This window comes from Colletotrichum higginsianum, chromosome 6 (assembly GCF_001672515.1).
Source record: "Colletotrichum higginsianum IMI 349063 chromosome 6, whole genome shotgun sequence".
NCBI lineage: Eukaryota > Fungi > Ascomycota > Sordariomycetes > Glomerellales > Glomerellaceae > Colletotrichum > Colletotrichum higginsianum.
In genome coordinates, this window is record NC_030959.1 from 71,290 (window position 1) to 92,772 (window position 21,483).

The 21,483-nt window shown below is 55.9% G+C and overlaps 6 protein-coding genes across 6 annotated transcripts; 3 read left to right on the plus strand and 3 right to left on the minus strand.

The window, feature by feature from the left end:
* Positions 1–2,687: 2,687 nt before the first annotated feature.
* CH63R_08434 (Modin) lies at positions 2,688–4,846 on the minus strand (the record flags this gene model as incomplete). Its single annotated transcript, XM_018303408.1, has 2 exons — positions 2,688–3,634; positions 3,694–4,846. 2 exons carry the CDS (start codon positions 4,844–4,846, stop codon positions 2,688–2,690), a joined length of 2,100 nt encoding a protein of 699 aa, XP_018155431.1.
* A 1,324-nt stretch (positions 4,847–6,170) lies between these two features.
* On the minus strand, positions 6,171–7,096 carry CH63R_08435 (Dienelactone hydrolase; the record flags this gene model as incomplete). The annotated part of the gene is made up of 2 exons (XM_018303409.1): positions 6,171–6,879; positions 7,047–7,096. The coding sequence occupies 2 exons, from the start codon at positions 7,094–7,096 to the stop codon at positions 6,171–6,173; spliced, it is 759 nt and encodes a 252-aa protein (XP_018155432.1).
* Positions 7,097–8,845: 1,749 nt separating this feature from the next.
* Positions 8,846–13,689, plus strand: CH63R_08436 (Eukaryotic membrane protein family; the record flags this gene model as incomplete). The annotated part of the gene is made up of 6 exons (XM_018303410.1): positions 8,846–10,645; positions 10,702–11,355; positions 11,429–12,069; positions 12,630–12,864; positions 12,981–13,115; positions 13,180–13,689. 6 exons carry the CDS (start codon positions 8,846–8,848, stop codon positions 13,687–13,689), a joined length of 3,975 nt encoding a protein of 1,324 aa, XP_018155433.1.
* Positions 13,690–15,567: 1,878 nt separating this feature from the next.
* Positions 15,568–16,241, plus strand: CH63R_08437 (uncharacterized protein; the record flags this gene model as incomplete). Its single annotated transcript, XM_018303411.1, has 3 exons — positions 15,568–15,732; positions 15,823–15,915; positions 15,996–16,241. 3 exons carry the CDS (start codon positions 15,568–15,570, stop codon positions 16,239–16,241), a joined length of 504 nt encoding a protein of 167 aa, XP_018155434.1.
* A 351-nt stretch (positions 16,242–16,592) lies between these two features.
* Positions 16,593–17,661, minus strand: CH63R_08438 (F-box domain-containing protein; the record flags this gene model as incomplete). Its single annotated transcript, XM_018303412.1, has 2 exons — positions 16,593–17,102; positions 17,296–17,661. 2 exons carry the CDS (start codon positions 17,659–17,661, stop codon positions 16,593–16,595), a joined length of 876 nt encoding a protein of 291 aa, XP_018155435.1.
* A 2,865-nt stretch (positions 17,662–20,526) lies between these two features.
* Positions 20,527–21,275, plus strand: CH63R_08439 (uncharacterized protein; the record flags this gene model as incomplete). The annotated part of the gene is made up of 2 exons (XM_018303413.1): positions 20,527–20,616; positions 21,054–21,275. 2 exons carry the CDS (start codon positions 20,527–20,529, stop codon positions 21,273–21,275), a joined length of 312 nt encoding a protein of 103 aa, XP_018155436.1.
* Positions 21,276–21,483: the final 208 nt, after the last annotated feature.

Sequence of the window (21,483 nt, forward strand, 5' to 3'; positions counted from 1 at the left end):
CCTAGGCCCACCCATCGCCTAGCTGTGCTAGTGGCCTCCACTCTCTCAGGACGACGACGAGCGTCACTGGGCCACTTGGCTGAACTTGAATGTGATGTGTTGGTTCGGGGGCGTCTACGAATACTACAGCATGCGTCTCGGTCAATATTGAGGTATCTATTCTGTTGATGTGGACGTTATCCAGGATGCCTAGGTATGCTGCCCTCAAATCCGTCCCGCTGGGGAAATCCAAAGCCTGGCCTCATGCGCAGTCACTCCCCCATCTGCTCAGCTATCCAACCCTCATCCATTCGTTCATTCCCTCATCATTACCGCGTATCGCGATTGCAACTGCCTCCGCTCCTTCAATCGTGCGGCGTGCTTGCTTGCCATCATCAGCAAGAGGGGGTAAAGTGGAGAGTGAAAAGTGGAGATATTAGAGAAGCCTGTGCTCAACCAGCTTCATTCCGGCCTCCACCAACTCCTGTCACTTCCCACTTCGTCCTTGGCTCCCTGCCTCAGTCTTGCCTCCTCGGTCGAGTCAAGTCTACCCTCCCGCTGCTGCCGTTATTGGCGGATGGCCCCCCTCCGATGCCATCAACACCCCAACCGGGACCTCCGTCTCCAATAGGGTCCCGAGTACCTACATCGGCGTTTCAAGCGTGCAAGGTACCTGTCCTGGGAACAGGCAGAGGTTGGACTGGAAAAGCCGGTCGCGTGGGCTGTCTCTCTCTCTCCCTCTCGCCCATCCCATGCCGCCTTTGTCTCAATCCCTTCCCAAGTCCCTTGTCGGTTGCCTGCGCGCTTCGAGGAGACCGTCCATTAGGAATCCTCATCGCCATTCCACACGCCCCCCAGAACGGCACCATGAATTGTTCCCCTTGTCATGCCCGTGGCCGGCCAAACCCTCCAGACTTTGTCAAAACCAGCCCCTCGGTCCGCTGCCCCCCCTACCGCCTAGGCTTAGGCTAGGTACGAATAGATATCTTACGCATCTCCAGAACCCTCGGTGAACACCACTGGTTCCATTACCATTCTCGCGTAACAACTCACGCTTAACGCGCTGGGTGGCTGGGTGGCTAGCGAACTTTCGCTTGGCCACTCTATACCTTGTAAGCTGTAGCATGCGCCGCTGATCTCAGACACCCAAGGGAGGGATCGCGTCTAATACCTTGAGCTGTCTTGCCCCATGAACCACGAACGCGTTACCTACCCGTCTGCCCGTGTCTTGCTCGCTTCCGCCGTCTCTCTCGCCCAACAACGCGCGCCGCGGCGCCGCGCCACTTTATTTTCTAAGAAATGCCCGTGTCCCCTGAACCCACCGTGTCATCCGCCGCATTCCTAATCGGAGTCACTTATCGCCGGGAACCAACAACGGGCAAGACACTTTATTTTACCCGCTTTGCTGTCAAGCCGTGGGGTAGAAATATGGCAGGCAGTATGCGCTACCAACCGTAATCAGGGTTCGCAAACAGTTCGCACGGATGCGCGCTGCGATGCATGGGACGATATTACCTGGGGAGCGGGGGCGGCGTCCGAGGCCACTTGTTGTCCAGAGTAGACAGAGGCAGAGGCAGAGGCAGCATAGGGTTGCGTCGTGCATTGCCTCATCCACGATTGAGAGTTTGGAGAGTCATGCTGGGTGGTATTGAGAGACCCCTTCGAGTATCAACGGCAAAGTCAGCCGTTCATAACGGCAAAGTGAATGGCTGACTTTGTCGTCGCAGCATTCGTTCAGTCCTCGGCTATGTGATGCATCGCATGCACTTGCACTTCACAACCCAGATAACGCAGAGCTCTCTCTCTCTCTCTTTTTTTGCCCGCCATGTCCAGTCCAGCTGTGAGCGTTTCGCTTCGCTTTCGCAGCTGACAAACCGGGCCAGGGACATCAATCTGCCTTGCTTCCGACCCGGTCCGTTTCCTTGTCTCGGGTCTTTCATCTTCAAGGGTTCGTAAGCAGAACCCTCTCTCTTTCGCGTAGGTCTCGTCTTTCCCCCTCTCTCTCGTTTCTATCCGCTTGCGCCGCCGCCTTCATCACCGGGGGACCTGTTTGCCGCTGTCCGCACCCATCCGGCCTAGTGCACTCTCTCCGGCTAGACCTAGACCACGCCGAGAGATCCAAGGAATGTGAAAGGTGAAAGGCTGCAACCACTCTGCAGCACAGCACCACCCTCGCCGCCCATCTGCTGGGGTATGGGGGAATAAACAAAGTCATTTACATGGAGTCCCGAGTTGCTCAGCGTATGCGCTGGAAATCAGACCTCGGCGACGACTCCCCCCAGTAGAAGGTCGGTCCGAGTCTTGGTTCCCGCACCCACTCCGAGTCGGTTTGCCTCTTCAAGACTTGCTAGCGATCTGACATGACTCTGTTTTCATATTGTTGTCGTCACAAGACATATTCAGACAATGCCCACGTTCTAGCTCACATAAAATGTCCTCTACAGTCGACCATCAGAGCGTATAATCATCATCATTCGTAGAGTTAAATCTGTAGATCTGTAGCACTGTTTCGAGTGTTCTTTGCAATCAATCATGACATGCCGTTGTCGTTGCCGCTGTCGCTTGCTCGCTCGCATGATAAGTTTCCCCTAATCCAAGTCCCGCTAAAGGCATTTTGGTCTCCAAGAAGCCCGTCAAATGCATGAAACAAAATGTCGTTTGTGCGACCATGGAGAATCAATGCTCAACCACACAAGCCCACCACCAGCTCAAGAGATGTAAACCGGCAAACGGCTACCCAGAAGCTCGCTCTTCGTCGACACCTGCACGTCCTTCTTGTGGAAGTCGTGTAGCATGAGCCAGCAGATCATCCGGAAGACGAGTGTACACCAGATATCCTCGTGGCTGACGTGCTCTTCGCCCAACATGAACAGCGCCACTGGCTCGTCGTCGTCATCCATCGTCTCGGCCGTCCGCGTGCTAAAGTTGGTCTGCTGCCTCTTCTTCAAGCCGCCGAATCCCACCATTTCTCGTCTGTCGGCCGACTCTTGCGACTCCTCGATTACCTTCCTCCGCACCACGCGAAAGTATATCTCCATGAGCTTTTCTTGCTTGAGCTCTGGGGCTGCGGCGTCAATCTCCTCGAATTGACGTTGTTTCTTCGGATCGGTGCCCAGAGACACGTTGCTGCCCGGAGTCTTCTGCGTTGCCTTTTCCGGTTTCTCGTTGAGGCCAGCAAGCACCTCCTGGATGTGACTTCGCAGGACGTCCTGCACCATCTCACGCCGTGCGCTCTCAATTGCAACCTCGGTGTGGCCTTCTGTCACGTCGGTATTCTTCCGGGTTAATGTCGAGTAGGCCCGGGGTAGCACACTGGGCCGGTTGTCCTTGGCCCGCGCCGTGAGAATCTCGTCCATGTCGCCCAGGGCTGCGTGCAATGCATCCATGAGTGGCAGGCTTAGCCAATCACCTTGGTTGGAGGTCGTGATGATGCCTTGGATGTTTTTGGTATGCTTCCGGATCGCTTTGCCAACAATTCTAGGGGACAACTGACCCCGCCTGAGCGTTTCCATCTGTTTAGCGAACGCATGCAGCAGCCGTGGCAACGAAAAGTTCATCGTATCCCATCGGTGGTGGGTCGGGTTGGGAAGCAAACGAAATGCACTCCTCTCGATGTGAAGCGTCCGTCCCAACATGCCTATGATCTCAAATGGGACTGCATCCAATCGGTTAGACAGTGAAGTTCGTATCACATTCCTCGTCACAAAGGCTTACTGGGAAACAGGTGGGACACCTGGGCTGTCGAAGAGTCGGAGAAGTAGTTGACCGTGTTCGTATTGCATCCGATCAAGACCAGCGTCTCGGCGACTTCGTGTCGACTGGCAAAGTTCAAAATGGAGAGGTCTTTGGGCCCGTCGTTTGATAGTTTCAGACGTCGACTGTCCGAGTTTGACTTGTAAATGGTAGGCACGAAGCCGAAGCACAGTTCCTTGGTCTCGTCGACGGGTATGACGCGATTGCTCTCAAAACGGCTCTGGCCATAGACTTGAAAGGTGAACATGATGCCAAGGTCGCTGACTTTCTCCCCCGTGACGGTGTAGCCGTTACCTTCGGCACGGTATCTATCGGTGGTCCTGTTGAATTCAATCCAGTACACGCCGAGCATGGCCAGCATCTCGACGACATGACACCAGGTCGTGGTGGCATACGGCTTCTTGACGTTTGCCGGCATGGTGTCCCAGCTTCTGAGCTTCTTCTGAATGGCAACCGTCAACGTGTACTTGTCACTGACACCTTGGAGTACCTGATCCATTTCCTCTTGAGTCGCGATCTGGGTAGATTCCTTGGAACCCTTCGGGGGCTTGTGGAAGACAGTTTCAAGATACTGTTTCTTCTGCCATTCCCTTGAGTCCTTTTCCATCTGCTGCAGAGCGGATAGAAGCGTAACCCAGGAAGCGCGTTCGTTGTCGGCCGTGTGGACCGATTGCTTGGCCAGTTCTTTTTCGGAGACACCATGAATGATTTTTTGGGGCGGACCCAAGGGGTCGGAACGACTTTCCAGCAAGCTCTTCTCCGAACCGTCAATGAAGATGATGGGCTGGCCTTTGACGGGACCCTTTGTGTTCTTCGGCGGGCATAAGAATATGACGGGGGTTTCGAATTGGACCTCGAAGCGGAACTCGGTAAACTTGAGGATGCGCTTCTTGGACTCTGACCACTTGCCTATGACTTTGCTGCCACAACTGGAGTAACCCGCGGCGGAAGCGTAGTATTGCTGAGCAACCTGGAGGAGAGCGGCAACGAGGGCGACAATTGATATGACCAGAGCGGCAATGGCGACGAGCAGCTCCTTGCCATCGTCGTCGTTGATGTTCTCGTTGATGGCAGCGAGCGTCTTGTTGAACTGTTCCGGGTTCATGCCGTCCATGACCGCAGAGAGCGTTCAGGTGCCGTTGTTGAGGGTTTGATCTGCCGTTGTTTGCCGCTGTTTGCCGTGGCTCGTTATTGGCGATAGGATTGGCCACTATGTGGGCGGTCTGACACGTTCGTTCGTTGGGGTTGAGACGAATGTGTGTGATTATTTGGAAGGCGGTTTGACGTAGATCAACAGAGGACAGCGATGAGACGGCAGACGGACACGGTCAAGGTTGGAGAAGCCATCAAGGGAGATGATGTATTCGTAGCACAGCCAGCTTCCTGGCAGATCGGCAGTTGGATGGAGAGGGAGGGACAGAGATGCAGGAGACAACGATCTAACCTGACGTTTGATGGAAAGCGAGGAGAGGGAAAGAAAAAAAGCAAGGAAGCGGAAAAAAGGATACACAGAAGGAGACGCAGACGAGGCTGTACGATGAGCTAGCGCGCGATAGTGGCACAGCTACCGCCGCGGGTAGCATCCATCCATCCCACTTGGTGAGGCGCTCGCTAAAAGAGAACAACTTCTGAAGCAGGTGCTGCTCTGGCGGCTGGCTTGCTTGCCCCCGTCTCCAACCAACCAACCCCCCCTGCGTCCGCATGGCTCACCCCATGTCTTGCCCATACCGGCTTGTCAGTCGCCAAGTCAGGGCTACAAGTACGGGGCTTTAAACTGCTGTGCAACGGTCAGCTGGATTTCGTCGGCAGCGAAAGGTCCCCCCACTGCGACCGACGTTGGCGCGCGGCGGGCGACGATGGCGATGCAGTCGTGATGCAGATGTGATGGAGGCGAGGCAAGTTGACGTGGAAGAATAAGTATGGCATTCTCTCCATTTTCGGGGCAGTGCTCGAGGCAGACGAAGACTTGGAACTAGGGGCGGGCCGTCGTTCGAACCGGAGGGCGCAAAGGCGCGGAGCGACACCGCATGACGATTCGCCAGTGCCTACGTCTTTTCTCCCACGTTTCCCCGGCACCGCCGACCCAGTTACAGGTGTTCTGCCATTAGTACCCAGCGGCACGAACAAGGTAAGAAAACTGATCCAGGTACCTAGGTACCTGCCTGTGTTGGTACCCTCCAAAAGTATGGATAGGTACCTAAGTAGCCTGGACCAATCCTGCCACCTCCGCCAACGTCGAACAACATCGACCTCATTAAATCAGACGCCCAGCTGAACACCGGCTTTCACGTTGGACCTAATCGACAAGCCTCCAGAGAGCAGTCTACAGTAACAAATTCATCAAGTAGTTATTTTTACTACCCCAAAGCGCCATCTCCCAAGACTGCGCCCTACGTCGTCCATTCATGACTTTAACCCCCGTCGCGTCCATGACCCAATCATGCCAGGTGCTCATCGAACCACGAGACAGCCTGGAGGAAGGCGTTCTCCTTGGCGTACTTTTGGATCTTCTTGCTTAGGTCGCAGCGGACGGCGAAGCCGTGCTCGACGCCCGAGTAGAGGTTGATCTGGTAAGGCTGGCCCGTCTTCTGCAGGATCTCCTCCGACTTGTGGCGCTTCTCAGCGGGGAATATGCTGTCCGTCTCGGCGGCGGCGATGGAGAGCGGGCCGTTGATGGCCGCGAGCTCGTCTTCGTCAACGAAGCTGGGGTGCGCGATATAGCCAACCTTGATGCCGTGCTGGAAGTTGCGCACGAGGTACTTTGCGCCGAAGCAGTAGCCGACGGCGCCGATGTTGGCGAGGCCGAGGTCGTTTTGCATGTACTTGATGGCGTCGATGACGATGGGGTCAACCGACTCCTGTGTGTGTGGGCTCTTGCCGTCGCTGCCCTTGGCAATCCATTCGAGGATATTAAGCCCGGCAGGCATCGGCAACGGAATCTGGTCGCCGCCGAAGAGGTCTACGATCAGCGTCGTGTATCCATTGGCGGCAAACTGGTCGGCCACGAGCTGTGAGTTGGGCCAGATGCCGAAGACGTCGCTGATGAAGAGAATGCCAGCGTTCTTGTGGGCCTTGTCGGCAGGCGCCTCGGCGAGGTATCCCTCATACTTGCCCGCGACGCTGATCTTCTTGCCCTGGGGGGTGCCCCTGCGTTGGAGGAGATACGCGTTAGCAACGCTGGTCGTCGAGACGGAAGGAAGCCACAGAGGTATGAAATGTAGATGATATCAGAAAGTTTCGCGCTTAGGATTCAAGCTTTCCGAAGTGGGGGGAGGGGTCGGATCACTTGGCGGGGTAACTGTTTTGGGTCTTACTCATGCTTGACGCCGACGGTGCAGCACTGTCCGGGAGGGTTGGAGGCCATGTTGTGTGTGTGTGTGTGTGTGTGTATGTATGTGTGCGCGAGCGGTTTGGTGTGTATGAGAATCTAGAAGGGATTCAGGTATGTTGTATAGGTAGGCAGACAAGAGAACTTAGGACTTGAGGCGGGACAGAACAGAGAGGGTCGAGACGAGACGGGGGGGCTTGAGGAGCTTATAGAGTCCGAAGATGGAAGAGACTTCTTAGGAGGGGCGTCATGGATGATAGAGGGGCCCACGGCGGCCCACGCGTCGAGTGAGCGCCGGGGCCGAAGCGTTGTTGACGTGAGATATGACCAAGCGGATGGAGATTTCAATGGGCGAACTGGATCCCTCTTCCTGGATCTTGGCAGGGGGTGTTGGATGGCACTTTGGGTGGACCGATATCTGTTCCCAGTCCCTTTGTACGATGCCATGAATTGGCTTAGTTGAATGAGACTTACGGCTGGTCAGATGTCCAATTACCCGGAAGTAAGCCTGTCTATAGAGTTTGAACTTACTCGGGCACTGGACCTATTCGCCTTGGACGCTCGGGATCCTCGCGTATTCGCACACTAGGCACCACCTCAGGTATCCGTAGAATGTCAATGCTCTATACCCCATATTGCCGAGCTTCCGCGCCTTTCATTTCTTCAGTAAAAGCCGAGGGCCTCGCGTTGTGCGGTGAGCACAGCCTGTGGCAAGTTATAGGCGTTCTAAGACGGAGATGTTCACTTCGCGCTAGGGCCCGAGAAGGCTCCTGACTCAGTCGCTGTGATGCTAGGAAGTTAGAAACTCTTTCTGGAAATGCTTATCCGTTGTTCGTCTAGCACAGGCGTCAACGTCATTTGGGCAGTGCGTCGTTTCTGCAACGGCCCTCGGCGTTAAGAAAGCACGAAGTGGGTGGATGGATGAATGTGCCTGCGATTCCGCAATTGTGTGGAGGATTACCTCATCGCCGGTCTTAATGAGGCAAATCGTGAGGAGAAAAGCGACCAAAAAGCATCCGTGCCGGAGTTAAGGCCTGAAGTCGGGCCATTTTCGGCACCGGTTCTTCTTCAGCGGGCCATGCTTGGGATTAGTCTTCTCGTTGCCCCGACCCGACGGTCCTTGGTTCTCTGGGTTTTCCTCGAGGACCATTGCTCGTTTTCGCGTTTGCTTAGTCAGTTTATGCACTCACTTCCGCCTCTGTACAGAGTGCTATAGTAGAATATTCACCTGTGCGATCTGTCCAATAATGTCCCAGTGTGTCTTTGGGTCGCTGTGTCTCAGTGCCCCGTGCGGCCATGCCACGAGGGCGGCAGTCATCGCACGGCCCAGCCCTGTACGTCACTTGTCACGTTCTTCGAGACCAATTCTGCCATTCAGATCCAAGATAGCGTCTCCACAGCAGTTCATCCCCCGCCCCAGCATGCCCGCTTCTGGCCTTGCAGCTTTTGACTGGCCTTACTGGCACACTGCTCACTAGCACACTGGCAACTGCGCTGTGCCGCTAGGTATTCCCCGTCCGGCCACCAATCCAAATCGTTCCTGGAGATCAACGACTCGGCACGCCGCACGCCTCCGGCAGCACCACTTCCCCCACGCGACCTGAAGAACTGCAGACTGCAAGCCTGATTGCTTGAACCACTCGGCACGTCAATTCGCATCCTCGCCCTCGCCCTACACCAAATTCCTCCTTTCATTCTGCCGACGACGACGTCCACCGAGCCGCCCGAGCCCATGCGAATGGCGCCGGCATCTTTGCTTCAACAAAGACAGTCAAGGGCTTGGGAATGGCAGAGAGCCAACGCAGCGACGATCGAGGGGCCGACGACAACCATGGAGCTTCTGGAAACCAGGCCGCCGTGCCTTCTGAGCCGGTCGAGGCCTTCCCGCCCATGCCTACATTCATTCTCGAGGGCAGCACCGCCTATGACCACGATGGTGGTCCGCTAAGTCAAGACACCAAGACCGACATAAAGGTCTCGCACATTCCCCTCCCTCCGCTGCCCAGCGCCTCCGCGAGCGCGCCCCCTACTTCCACTCTCCCTACCATACCCGGCGGCCACTCCGATGAGGACCAATCCTCCGATGTCTCTTCGACCCATAGCAAGCCTGAAAAGCAGGACTCGTCCAACTCGTCGTCCATATCCGAGCCTGCGACCGCCGCCGAGAAGCACGAGGCCGAGAGCAACGAGGGCGTGGCCCCCAAGACCAGGGTTAGGGCCGGGTCGAGCTCCGCATCCATGAGGAAGAACCAGAGTCATGATAACGTTAGGAGGCTGTCGGTCGCGGGAATGCAGCAGCTCACGGCTCCTGAGGCTCTCCCTGTCGCCATTGTTCCCGACCAAGCCTCTTCTGCCGAGCGGGATCAACGAGCGCGCTCGGCCATCGCAGACCAGCTGCAAGCCATCCGCCAGTCGATACTCAGTCAGCCGGCTTCTCTGCGACCCAACGGCTCCGTGACGGATGGTGCAAACAGCTCCCGGCAAGACGAGCCTCGGAGACCAGTCTCCGCCAGAACCCTCTCGACGCCTCCGACAACACGGCGCCAGTCGCAGTCGCAGGCCACCTCGCCCCGCCGTAATTCCTTCTACACCGTTGCTCGGCCACCGCCGCTGAATCTTGACGCGACCAGCCATTTCAACGCCGTCAACCTGCAACCACCGACCCAGAACAAACCGCCCCAGATCCACGTGCCACCACCATCGACAAAGTCGCTCAGAAATGATCCTATCCCGCCCTCACCTCTCCCTCCCTCGATACCCCTCCCGCCCATGTCTATACCGACCCATCTCCAGCTGGAACTTGCCGCCCAACGTCCGAGCCCTTTGTACATCCACCACTCGCATACGAACGATATTCCATACGAGTCTTACGTGGTGAAATGGGAAAGGCTGAAGAATGTTCTGCTTCTCCCGTCGTTTCTCGAGAGGACTCTTTATTTTGGAGCCCTTGCTTGTCTCGACGCCTGGCTGTACAACTTCACCATTCTGCCCATGAGATTCTGCATTGCCCTTGGCGTCCTTTTCAAGTGGTGGGGCTACATGGCCTTGAAGGAGGCGCGGTGGATGATTGGCTTTGTCTGGTACGGAATGGGTAGAGTTTGGGCCAGGGCTCGTCGACCGAGGGCGAAGGCTGTTTCGTCGGCCCGGCAAGAAGCCGCTCATCATCTTGCCAGCCGCGATAGCAGTCGAAGCCGACCGGCCGAGCGGAGACCATCCATCCCCGCCCTGGATCTCCGATCGCCTGATGGTGCCCCGACGCTTCATTCGGATTCGGATTCCAAGGCAAATGGCCATAGGGTCACCGAACACGAGGTCAAGGGTAACGGCAACGGACACATAACCCACAAGCTGAATGCGTCTGCTGGCCATCATCCCTCACATGGTCCAGGTCATAGGACGCACCGGCACCGTAGGACGAAATCGATACCGTCGAATCTGTCTTCCTTCCACAAGGCGGACCTGTTGCAGGGTGCTGTCATCATCTGTAGCTCCATGTTCCTGATGAAGCTTGACGCCAGCCGGATGTACCACTTTATCCGGGCTCAGGACGGCATCAAGCTCTACGTAATATACAACGTCCTTGAGGTAGGCCGACTCCCTGTCAGACTGTTGTGGTGACGTCCACTAACTCATTTCCTCAGGTTGGCGATCGTCTTTTGTCGGCCCTTGGGCAGGACATCTTCGAGTGCCTCTTCAGCTCGGAGACACTGTCAAGAAACAGCTCCGGCCGTTCCAAAGTGCTCCTGCCCTTAGGCATGTTTGTCCTCGCCCTCATCTACAACGTAACCCATTCGGTTGCGTTGTATTACCAGGTCATCACGCTCAATGTGGCCGTCAACTCGTACTCGAATGCCCTTTTGACTCTGATGATCTCAAACCAATTTGTTGAGATCAAGAGCACCGTCTTCAAGCGCTTTGAAAAGGATAACCTGTTCCAGCTGACGTGTGCGGACATTGTCGAGCGCTTCCAGCTGTGGATCATGCTGTTCATCATCGGTATGCGCAACATCGTGGAAGTCGGTGGCCTCTCCGTCCCCGGGGCCGGATCGGAGAACGGTGACCTGGGAGGCTCGGGTGCCATGCCGCTTCACAGCCCATCCATACTACCATTCAGCTTCACGATCCTCCCATCCTGGGTTTGGTCCGGCGAGGTCCTCTCCCCGTTTCTCATTGTCATTGGCAGCGAGATGTTGGTAGACACCATCAAGCACGCCTACGTGAACAAGTTCAACAACATCAAGCCGACATTTTACAGCCGTATTCTGGACATCCTGTGTAAGGACTACTACACCAACGTAAGTTTCTCCCTTCTGGAGCCCCTCGGAAACTTCCCAGAAGTGTGTTCTTGGCAGCTGATGACCTCTGCAGGCCTTTGTGTCGCCTTCGCTGACGCGACGGCTTGGCCTGGCTGTCATCCCGTTGTCGTGCTTGTTTATCCGAGCTTCGGTCCAAACTTACCACATGTTCTTGTCAACGCGAATTCCTACACCTATCCCGGAGTCCACTCAAACATCCTTGTCCGTCGAGTCCGCAACCCCGTCATCTCCGGTGATGGTTGCAGCTCTCGACCGTCTCGACACGCTGCTACGGGACGCCCTGGGACGGGCTGTTTACGGCTACCCATACGGGGAACCCAGTATGCAGAGCAGGGCCTGGTGGACGTGGACCAGCGACGACGTCATCGCGGCAGTGACAATGATTGTTGTTTTCTTCATCGCCTTCCTGGTGCTGCTCATCATCAAATTACTTCTTGGCATGGTCCTCCTGCGGTATGCACGAAACCGGTACGCTCAGATGAAGCGCAAGGAGCATCTGGTGGCGACAGGTCAAGAGGAGAGGCAGGTATACGATGCCAAGGGCAAGAGGGTCGGCGGCTACAGCCAGATCGAGATCACCGAGGACCGGCGGAGGTGGATACACGCCGACGAGAAGGAAGGGCTCAAGGGCGGCAAAGGACGGTTTCCGAAGCCGGAAAAGCCGCCAGAAGGGGAATACATGGGAGTCCAGCGGTACGAAATGGTTACCAAGAACATTTGGTGATGGCGTCCTAGGGTTTAGCATCACTTACGTAGCATTGCATAGCCAGGCATCTCAGGCGGGCCTGCAACGTATTTTGTTTTCTTTATCTCCAAGTACCCTTACCTACCGATATGACTTACCTACCTGCCTACCTACGTAAGGTAGGTGAGGTAGTCCCCTAAAACAGGTAGGTCTTCTGGCTGCCGGTGCGAGTGATGCATCTGGAAAGCAAGCAGGGAGGGAATGCCTCCGCGTTGCACCTGTTGTTCGAGTCTTGCCCACCACTTGCGCCTCCCCAATCATGACTGTGGCGAACTCCACCATTCCATCGCCAACTTACATCTCATTCGACTCACTATTTTCTCTCGCCCGGTTCATCCTCCATCTAACTTCACGCGCTTAGTATCCCGGTCGTTAGACAAGCTACCAATATTCCTTTCGGGTCCCCATCGCTTTAGTAGTCACATAGATCATTCTTTTGCACTCCGTCATCTATTCAGCGTCAATCGCCGCGAACATCCCCAAAAAGCATCCGAACACGACACAACAGGCTAAGAATCATGTCGCTGCCGCCGCCGCTGACGGATCTGGAGCTTCTCGCGAGAGCCCGAGGCTTGTCCAACGGCATCCCCCCCAACGAGCGCGAGGTGCGGTTGTTGGCCTCGGAGCTTTCTGTCTGCCGCAACATTCTGGATAAGCTGGTCGAAGAGAGCTCGTGCAGCATATGCTACCGGCCGTTAAGGAGCATGCACGTGATCGAATGTGGACACAGCTTTTGCACGGAGGTAAGCTGTCCAGACCCGTGGTTCAGAAACACTCGCAAAAAAGGGGGCAAGGATGGAATGGACGGAGAGTCAGGGCGAAATTTGTATTTGGGACTGACTGGCTCTGAACGCTTTAGTGCATCCGCAACGAGTTCAAGGAGAATGGAATGAGCCACGATATCCATGTTCACGCTTTCTGCCCGGCCTGCCGCCTCGCCATTGCGCTCGAACTAAACGAGGACAAAAAGCTCCACGTTCCTGATCACATCATGGTATGCGTGTGCCGGCGAAGAGACAACGATTAAGGAAGTTTGAAGCTGATATTGGGCGCGCTAGGCAAATGACCAATTACCCTATCTCCGACTCTGGGCGAAGCTCAGACGAGTGACGGACGAGGTGTATTCTGCCCATGGCATTCCAATTCCCGAGACGGCATACTCGTGGCGTCGTCAGGACGTCGAGACCCATTACAAAACACGTGCCGAGGAGGAAGCCGAGGACAACAAAGTGTGGGTGAACACCGGCGAAGCGGGAGAGAACGGAGATCAAGAGAACTTCGATGATCAAGAGAACGTCAATGATCAAGAGGGCGAGGGTAATTTTGAGGAGGAAACGCAGAATCCAACTGTGCGGGCGTTGGAAGCATTCATCGCCTTGGCGACTGCCACCGTGCCATCACCACAGCGTGGCTCGTACAACACATACATGGACCCGCCCTACTTCCCCAGTGCTTTAGGTCCTGGGCCCGATCAACCCGTCCTCCACGATGTTACGCATGCGTCAACTATCAATCATCATCCCCCGGAGACCGACGAGGTGGCGCCTGGCGAGGGCAGTACGGAGTGATAATAGGCTGGGTGGATCGGGTGTGTTTATGCAGTTTCAGAAAACATCGTCTAAGCAGAGCCAAAAGTAGGTTCAAGTAGCGGGACGGCGGCTGTCGAACTTGCAGAAGCGGTAGTGTTTATCCCGTTGGCCAGGACTGTCGAGTATCATTATTCCAGCGGTTCTTTTACATTACATTGTTCGTCAGCTAGCTAATGCAAGAGGTTAATACTCAGCATGAAGCGCTGCTTCGCGGTGCTATGCTGTTATTGCTCTTGCGTCTAAGGTCATGCAAGCTTCGACGAACAGGGGGGAAACAGAAGCAGGCACAAATGGGCGGCGACTGGAATGTAAGTGCATGTCTGACTTGGCGGAATGACGGACGGGACGGACGGACGGACGGACGGCAGTTAGTTCTCGATCAAACACTTCTGGGTTTTCGGTAATTCTATGGAACATTCCAGTGAAGGAGATAAAGAAAGTGGCACACGCGCGGTCGTTTGTGACGACCTCCTTGACTGAGTCGGTGCAGGTTTCACTCTCAGATAATGGGCAACCGCTAGCATGCTCTCGAGTCAATGATCATCTGCCTCAATATTGACGAATTGGCCTTGTAAGTTAGCGAGACTGCGTGGTGCGTTGGGTACCTGAGCTCCTGGGTCTTGAACCCCGGTGAAGAACCCCTGGCTAGAACATGATGGACCTAGGGACCAGTGGGTTTTGGCTGGTAGCGACATCACCAGGGAGTTTAGAGTTTCCTAGGGGAATTCGGTTGACCCAAAGCCCCTCTCTCAGGAATGAATGAAGTTGTAGGCCATAGGGGTTGTAAGCGGATGTGGTCGACTGGCCCTTTGGCACCCTGCACGTAGGTCCCTGACTCTCCTGGGGGGTGACAATTCAACCACATTACTGTGAACAGCCTCCGGCTGTTTCTGGTGCCCTTTAGCTGGCCTTATGAAAAATGCTCAAGGACTGACTCTACGGCGCGGGTCTGAGAGTGTATCGTACCTGCTTAGAGAAAAAACGTCGTGGCAGCGCTTCGGCTCAAAGCGTCGGGGCCGCTTCAGGGGCAGCGGTTCAAAGCTGCCGCCGGCCTACGCCAGTGGAAGGAAGCCTGTGAAACGAAGCATGAACAGTGATGAAAGCAGCAAGTGAGGCTTACACGCTGCTCAGGTAGCCCCAGACAGGCGATTTCCGAGTCCAAGCCGGCACTACTGATGCCTGGGAAGAGTCACTCTGGCATACGCCCCCCCGTTCAAGTTGCGGATTCCAGCGACGGAACGTGCTGAACATAGCCAGCCTTCTTCCCAGCACTGATACATCTACCTACTGGAATGCTTCTATCTGTGGAAAGAAGGTGCTGGCGGAAAAGGTGTCTTCCCCCTACGGACTTGAGCCTCTGGCGGAAAGGGGCTCCCCCTGAGTCCCTGAAGATACTGTTCACTTCCCTCTACACTTGCCAATTGTATCCATAGTTATCGCAAGGGAGAAACACGTTCCTTCAATTTCATCATGATGAAGCTGGACACTGAGGCAGCGGAAGTCACGATGCTTCATCATACCCTGCTTGCCTTCCCTCGCCTTGCCGTCTTTCTGGCTTTGGCACGCCAGCAGTAAACATGACTGGCTTCCCATCTGCCACCTCGTCAGTACAACCCTCGACGACACAACAACATTTGTATTCTTCATCTTCCAGGCCGCAGCCATTCTCAACCATCACAACCGGGCCTGTCCATCGGACGTCATCTTCACGAACCCGCTACACCATCTCCTCTCCTTTTCACAATTTGGCCCAATACTTTCCCCTCGCAGACTGCATTTGGCGCGCAGCGCCCAAAGACGCGCGAGAAGTCGTCTCTCGCAACCCAAAGTCGTTGGGATAGCAAGGCCAGCCGGAGAATGGCAGCCCCGAATGAAGCCAGCAGCCCCCCCACCGCCGCTGAACCGAGGACGCCAACATCGACTCCGCAGTCCCCTGGTACCGTGACTCCTGCCCACCAATGCAGGATCTGCCGTGCGTCCTTCTGTCAACCTCTGGGATGTGGCCATGTCTACTGCAACGAGGTGCGTGCTGCTACCGCGTTCTCACCTATTGGCGAACTGTTCGCGAAAGAACTGGGTGGTGGTGGTGCATACTGACTTTCCTTTGGTTAGTGTCTCGGCCCTCGACACAACGCCGCGCCTGGCAAGGCGGGCTGCCCCGAGTGCGATCGCAATAATCCAACGCCTCCAAGGACCGTGACGCCTGTGAGACTCTGATCCCGCTGCTCTTTCGTGCGCATCACTGGGTATCATGACCGTGGCTGATCATAGTGCTTGCCCTCTAGGAGCCCAAGGCCGAGTCCGAATGCGACCACCGCAGGGTGCGAACTGTCAGGCAGATCCAACACACCCATGGGATGGTAAAGGTGTTGTTTCTTCTCAACCTACTCTCCTTGGCCTTCTTGATCGCAATAGGCATCGTCTTCGCCGTAATAGTCGGCCGCTTAGTTGCTACCGGCTCTTCCTTGGCAGAACAAATTCAGATGGGGCCCGTGGGAAACAACCCTCTGTCGCCGGCTAAGCACTGGTGATGGGGGCACTCGGACGTCGTTGATTATAATTAACAGTAGCTTTAGCATAACCTCCGTTTAATACAACTTTCGGCTCGGCACTCTGCGGGATTCACTATCGATACTTTCTCCCCTCACTGAGCGCCTCGTTCATAATGACACTATGTACTTCACGCAACCCAGTGTTCAAGCCTGTTCCAGGTGTGCTTGTGACAACTGAATCCTTGCTGTCTTCACAATACACGTTATCATCTACACATTGGACGGATACAGAGAACCAACTGCGCCTCAACCCGCTCCCGGAGCGGTAGTACAACGCCCGAATCCCAGAATCACGCGTACACCATCAGTCACTACAACATACAAGACCACCTACCGAAGGCCGGCGCCGTCGCCTCTAGAGACCCGTTCCCAAAACCGCCTGAGACGCCAGACCCTCCCGACACCCTTGCTCTCCTCCCACTTCTTGATGCCTTCCTCCCGCTGGCGGACCTCGCCCTTCCATACGCCCTCAACCCACTTCCTCAGGCCGTCCTTGACCTTCTCCTTCTCGATGGCCCGCCGCTTAGCAACGAGGGCGGGCGCAACTTGCACCATGCTCATGCCGGGCACGCACTCGGGTGGCAGGACGGCCCGCTCAACGAGGGCTTCAGCCGAAGGCCGAGTAGCAAGGCGGCGGGACAGTCGGATCGAGACCAGCGAGCGGGCCAGCCGGCGCGAGACGACCGACGTGTGAGTCAGAAAAATGGAGCGAGCGATGAGCTCCGCCAGAGAAGGGCGTGAAGGGGAGGACAGCAGCGGCGGCAGAATGGCGCGCGTGTGACGGAGCCGATAGTGATGGAGAATTGGCGAGAGGGACAGGTGGCGCAGGTGATGATTGGTCTGTGCCATCAGCAGAGTTCAGCAACGACGGAGTCAATAGGTCAATGGGTCTCGAACGGGGCAACGAACGTGGGTGGGATCGGGCGTGTGAGGCACGAGGGAGGCACGAGGGAGGCAGTGTGTGTCAAGGCAAAACAAAGGATCGGTCGATTGTGGAGTAGATAGAGTCACTGGGGATGTGGGAAACGCCTACCCTCGAAGTGGACAACAGGTCACTGACATCCAGATAGCCGAGGATGTGCAGCATGATCTCGTTTGGGAGTTCAGAGATGGCACCCGCGGATTGGTACGGCGGTCGAAACAGCGTCAGACAAGACGATGGAGAGGAGGCCTCGGGGGCCCAGTGCTGCTCGGCACGGGCTCCATCGTCTGCTTGGAAACCTGGTCGGGCATCAGCGACCGCCACGTACGTGGAATCGAGCTGCGCGTGATGGGCATGGCCAGGGCCGTGATCGCCGGCGGATACAGAAACTGCGGGAGACGATGAACGTGATGGAGCAAGCTGGCGGGTCGGGGGGAAGAGACGGCCCCAGGCCATCTCGTCGTGCATTTCGTCCATGACTGACTCAATCGCCTGCAAACGACGAGGCGGCGAGAATCAGAGCGAGCGAAACTCCGCCCCGTGAAGCTCAAATACAGCGGCAATGCGGCGATGTGGAGTTGCGCAAAACGTCGTCGTGGTCGTGGTCGCTATCGTCGTCCCAGCAAGTGTCGATCGCTTTCCGCAACTGTGGAGGGTTCTTCGGAGCCCGATCCGGTGACTGGCTGGCGCCAAGCACAGGGTTGCGTAACCAGGGAAGGAGGGTAGACAGCGCGCAAAAGAGCGGCTCAGGCGCAGCCGACTACAAGAAATGTCGCGTGAGGACGAACAAGTTGCGCCGAGGACGTGACGAGGGGACGATCAGAGTGCCGCGCGGGTCCCTGTGAAACAGGGCGCCTCGCGTGAAGACGTGTTTGCGCGCGCGTGCCGAGAAGGTGACCGACTGGCCTTTCGAGACCCGACCGGCGACCGGCAGGAGAAACGCCTCGAGACGGCGGCACGGGCGGATAAGCGGCGTCGGTCAAAGCGAAAATCGACTGCGGGACCGAACCAAAAGCGGCATGGGAAATGGTAAGAGGCAGTGGTCTGGTGGGATGATGACGGGATGACGCCGCCAGGCAGTGCCTTATGCGAGGCCGACCATTGAAGGGAGAATCATGAGGCGATGCTCGAATGTCGAGGCGCAAAGAGAGGCGAGAAAGACCAAGGTAATGCCGGGCACTGGGACGGAATCCAAGGCCAGGAATGCGAGCAAGAGTGATGAAGAGGCGTGCGTGGAGTAGTGGTAACGATGTCGAGGCCGTCAAACGCAGCAGAAAGGGATGGCTTGAACGGTGAATGTTGCTTGTTTCCCTAAGCTCGCATATGCCTTTCATCCGGGGGCTAAGAAAGAGGCGTGACGATGTGGGGGGGGTTGGGTGCCTGCCTGGACTTGGTGAGGAGATGCATTACACCAGCTTGCGCCTCCGTCGTTCCAGCCTGCGGGGCCCACAAAGGTCAAGTGTCGTTCCAGCCTGCGTCACACAGCCATGGAAGGATCAGGGACAGGGGTAGAAGCGGAGTCACAGTGCGCAAGAGGAGGCCGCTTGTCACAGTGGACACTGTAGATGAAATGAAGTGGAGCTATCAGTACGTACCTCCTGTATCTTCAAACGCCGTCTTTGGGGGAAAGAAGCGGTTCTCGTACAGAAGGCGTGTATGTGCACTTGTTGCGATTCATATATCATCGCTCTCTGAAGTCGAAAAATTAGGCAAGGTCATGTTGATAGGGAGTTGATCTTGTAGGGTCGACACAGCGGAAAACGCCTCCTGGGTTGAAATTGGAAAACGGCGCCGACGGACGACGGAAACCCCTACCGTCGCCACCTCGTGTTTGTCAATCGATAGTCTGGATGATGGAAACCTTGATGCAACTCCAGATGCTGAACACATAATATCATGCCCGGCATACATCATTGGCTCGTTTGTCTTTAAGAACTCGGCGCAGAATACGCGTAGCCTAAGGCAGAAGACACATGTGCCGCAGACGGAAGTACCTAGGTAGGTAGGATAGGTAGTGTAAGGCAGGTAAATCTTGAAATCTACCTACCTTGGGTATGTAGGTATTGGGATACTTGTTCGGTGTGCCTTCTCGCTTTGGTTTCTCCTTCTCAGCAGGTAAGGTGGTGGTGCCTGCTGCTGCACCACCTTGTCTACCTTCCTTGTCTCGATTGTTGAGGGCGTGGCTCTAGCAGCAGATCTCGCCGAGGCGGGGCGGTGATGGGGGATCCTCCGTAGGACCCGCTTTTCAGGTAGCTCCCATCGGTCCGGCCCTGAGCTCAACTGCGACTTCCAACGTCCTAATAATATCCCTTTCACATCTTCAAGCCACAAACGGCCACCATCGCCATGGCTTCCTTATCCTGCCTTACTCCTATCTTGGACTGTCTACCTGTCGTCAAGCTCAGATGCGATGGTTCGCGTCACGATACGAAACATGCCTCTCTCATATGGTCCGTTGGCCGACATCTGAACAAGCCCTCGCCCTTGACGCGGATGTGGCCCCTCAAGAGACCGTCCATTGCTTGGCCACTTCTGTAGCCTGCTCGACCACGAAGCATCCAAGAAACCGAAGCCTTCCCCCTTCCTGCCTACCAAAGTACTCCCCTAGACTGAGCAATTGGGCTTCTCGATCGACTGACGTTTATTACAAGCCGCTGTCTAAAGAACCTTGACCCCGGCTGCTTCAACATGCTCTCCACTTAGCTGTCACAACGCTGGCAGCTCACGTCGCGCTCCTATCATCATGCAGCAGCCAGAATCTCTCGTCCCAGCTACTTCCATGAAACCTCCATGACACTTCCATTACCTCTGGCCATGTTTCCGCGTCCCACCGGCTGCTATGCGCGCGCATCGGCAATAGGCAGCGCAGGATACGGTCCACCCGTTCTAGCCATTGTTGCGTCCCGATGAATACCAAAACGCGTCACAGCGAGTGCGCGAAGACTCTCGGCTTGCTAACGTGTCATCAAACCAAGCGGATCGCAGATCCCTGCGAAGACGAGACTGCACCCGCTATCCGATTTACATCCATCTTCCGTTGCATCAGCCAGAACTATTGGTGCGTCGAACGGCATTGAACGCAAGGTCGCACGACATGGCGAGCCATGCAAACATTGATATTGGGCATAGAACACAATCCATACCACTCTCTTGGGCAGGATACGAACACCAGATTCTGCCACCGGCCGTCTGACCCGTCGGCCTCGCCGCCGTTCCTGTACCCAGTTACCCGCCTTCATCTTAGTACCGCACCGCATGTTGTCAAACTATCTCGACTTCTGTCGTGATTTCGACCCACCTTCGAACTGACATCGCCCTCTCCCGTTCTGGCTTCCATCCCCAATGCCTAATCCGCCGGGTTTCAAGGTTGATGTCACGGTTGCTAGAGTCGGTACAGCTGGAGGTGACAACTATATGCAGGTTTCCACACCGGTATGATCTCCGGACAAGGGACATGACGCAGCTCAGTTTAGCTGCTCCACCCAAAGTGTGTTCTGGTTGTCTACATGTCTAGACCCTACCGTCTCGTGGCCTCCACGAGTGGCGTGCTGACGTGCGTTTCCGCTGTCCGTCATTGGTGTTTTATTCAGCTCTTTTTTGCTTTTGGGTCCAACCATATCCCAGAGAAAGACGAGTCGCTTCTTCAACACATGATTCGCAATATTCCAAGAACCTGGGTGACCTGCGAACGCTTCCTGGAAGTCCAGGGTGTCTGTTGGTCTTAAATTCTTGCAGACTACGTTTGCCGAGTGGCAACATCGGAGTTGCTGATGATAGGCAAACGCCCGAAAGGGCTACACAGAGTGCTTCCATTGCCACCTCGCTCCATGTCCAGGATTATTTTCGTCTTTCACTCTACTCTAATCAAGGCCGTGCTCAGCATATCGCCCACGGCCGACGGGCCGTTCCGCTTGCCCATCAGTTCCAAGTCGAGTGTCACGGGCAAGCACCTGGCCAGATGGAAGGCGACCTCACCGACGGCGGATCACTCGGCCGCACAACGATACCAGGCCGCGACAATGGCCTCATTCACACCCACCACGGTCCCCAAGGAGACCCTCAGGTACCCCGCTGGCCACAGTGTCGCCTAAGTCACATAGGTTGCACTGCCGGCCATTTCAGTTATTCTATTTAGGCAGTCAACAATGACCGTGTCGAAGGGAAGGGGGCACCTGCAGATGTTGGATTTGGGGCCATTGATGTCCACAAACGCAAGCCTTTCCAGAAACGGTCCCCAAGCTGACAGCGCATCGATGGCCCACACAGGGTGTTCCCTATTTGTAATCCCTGAACAGCAAA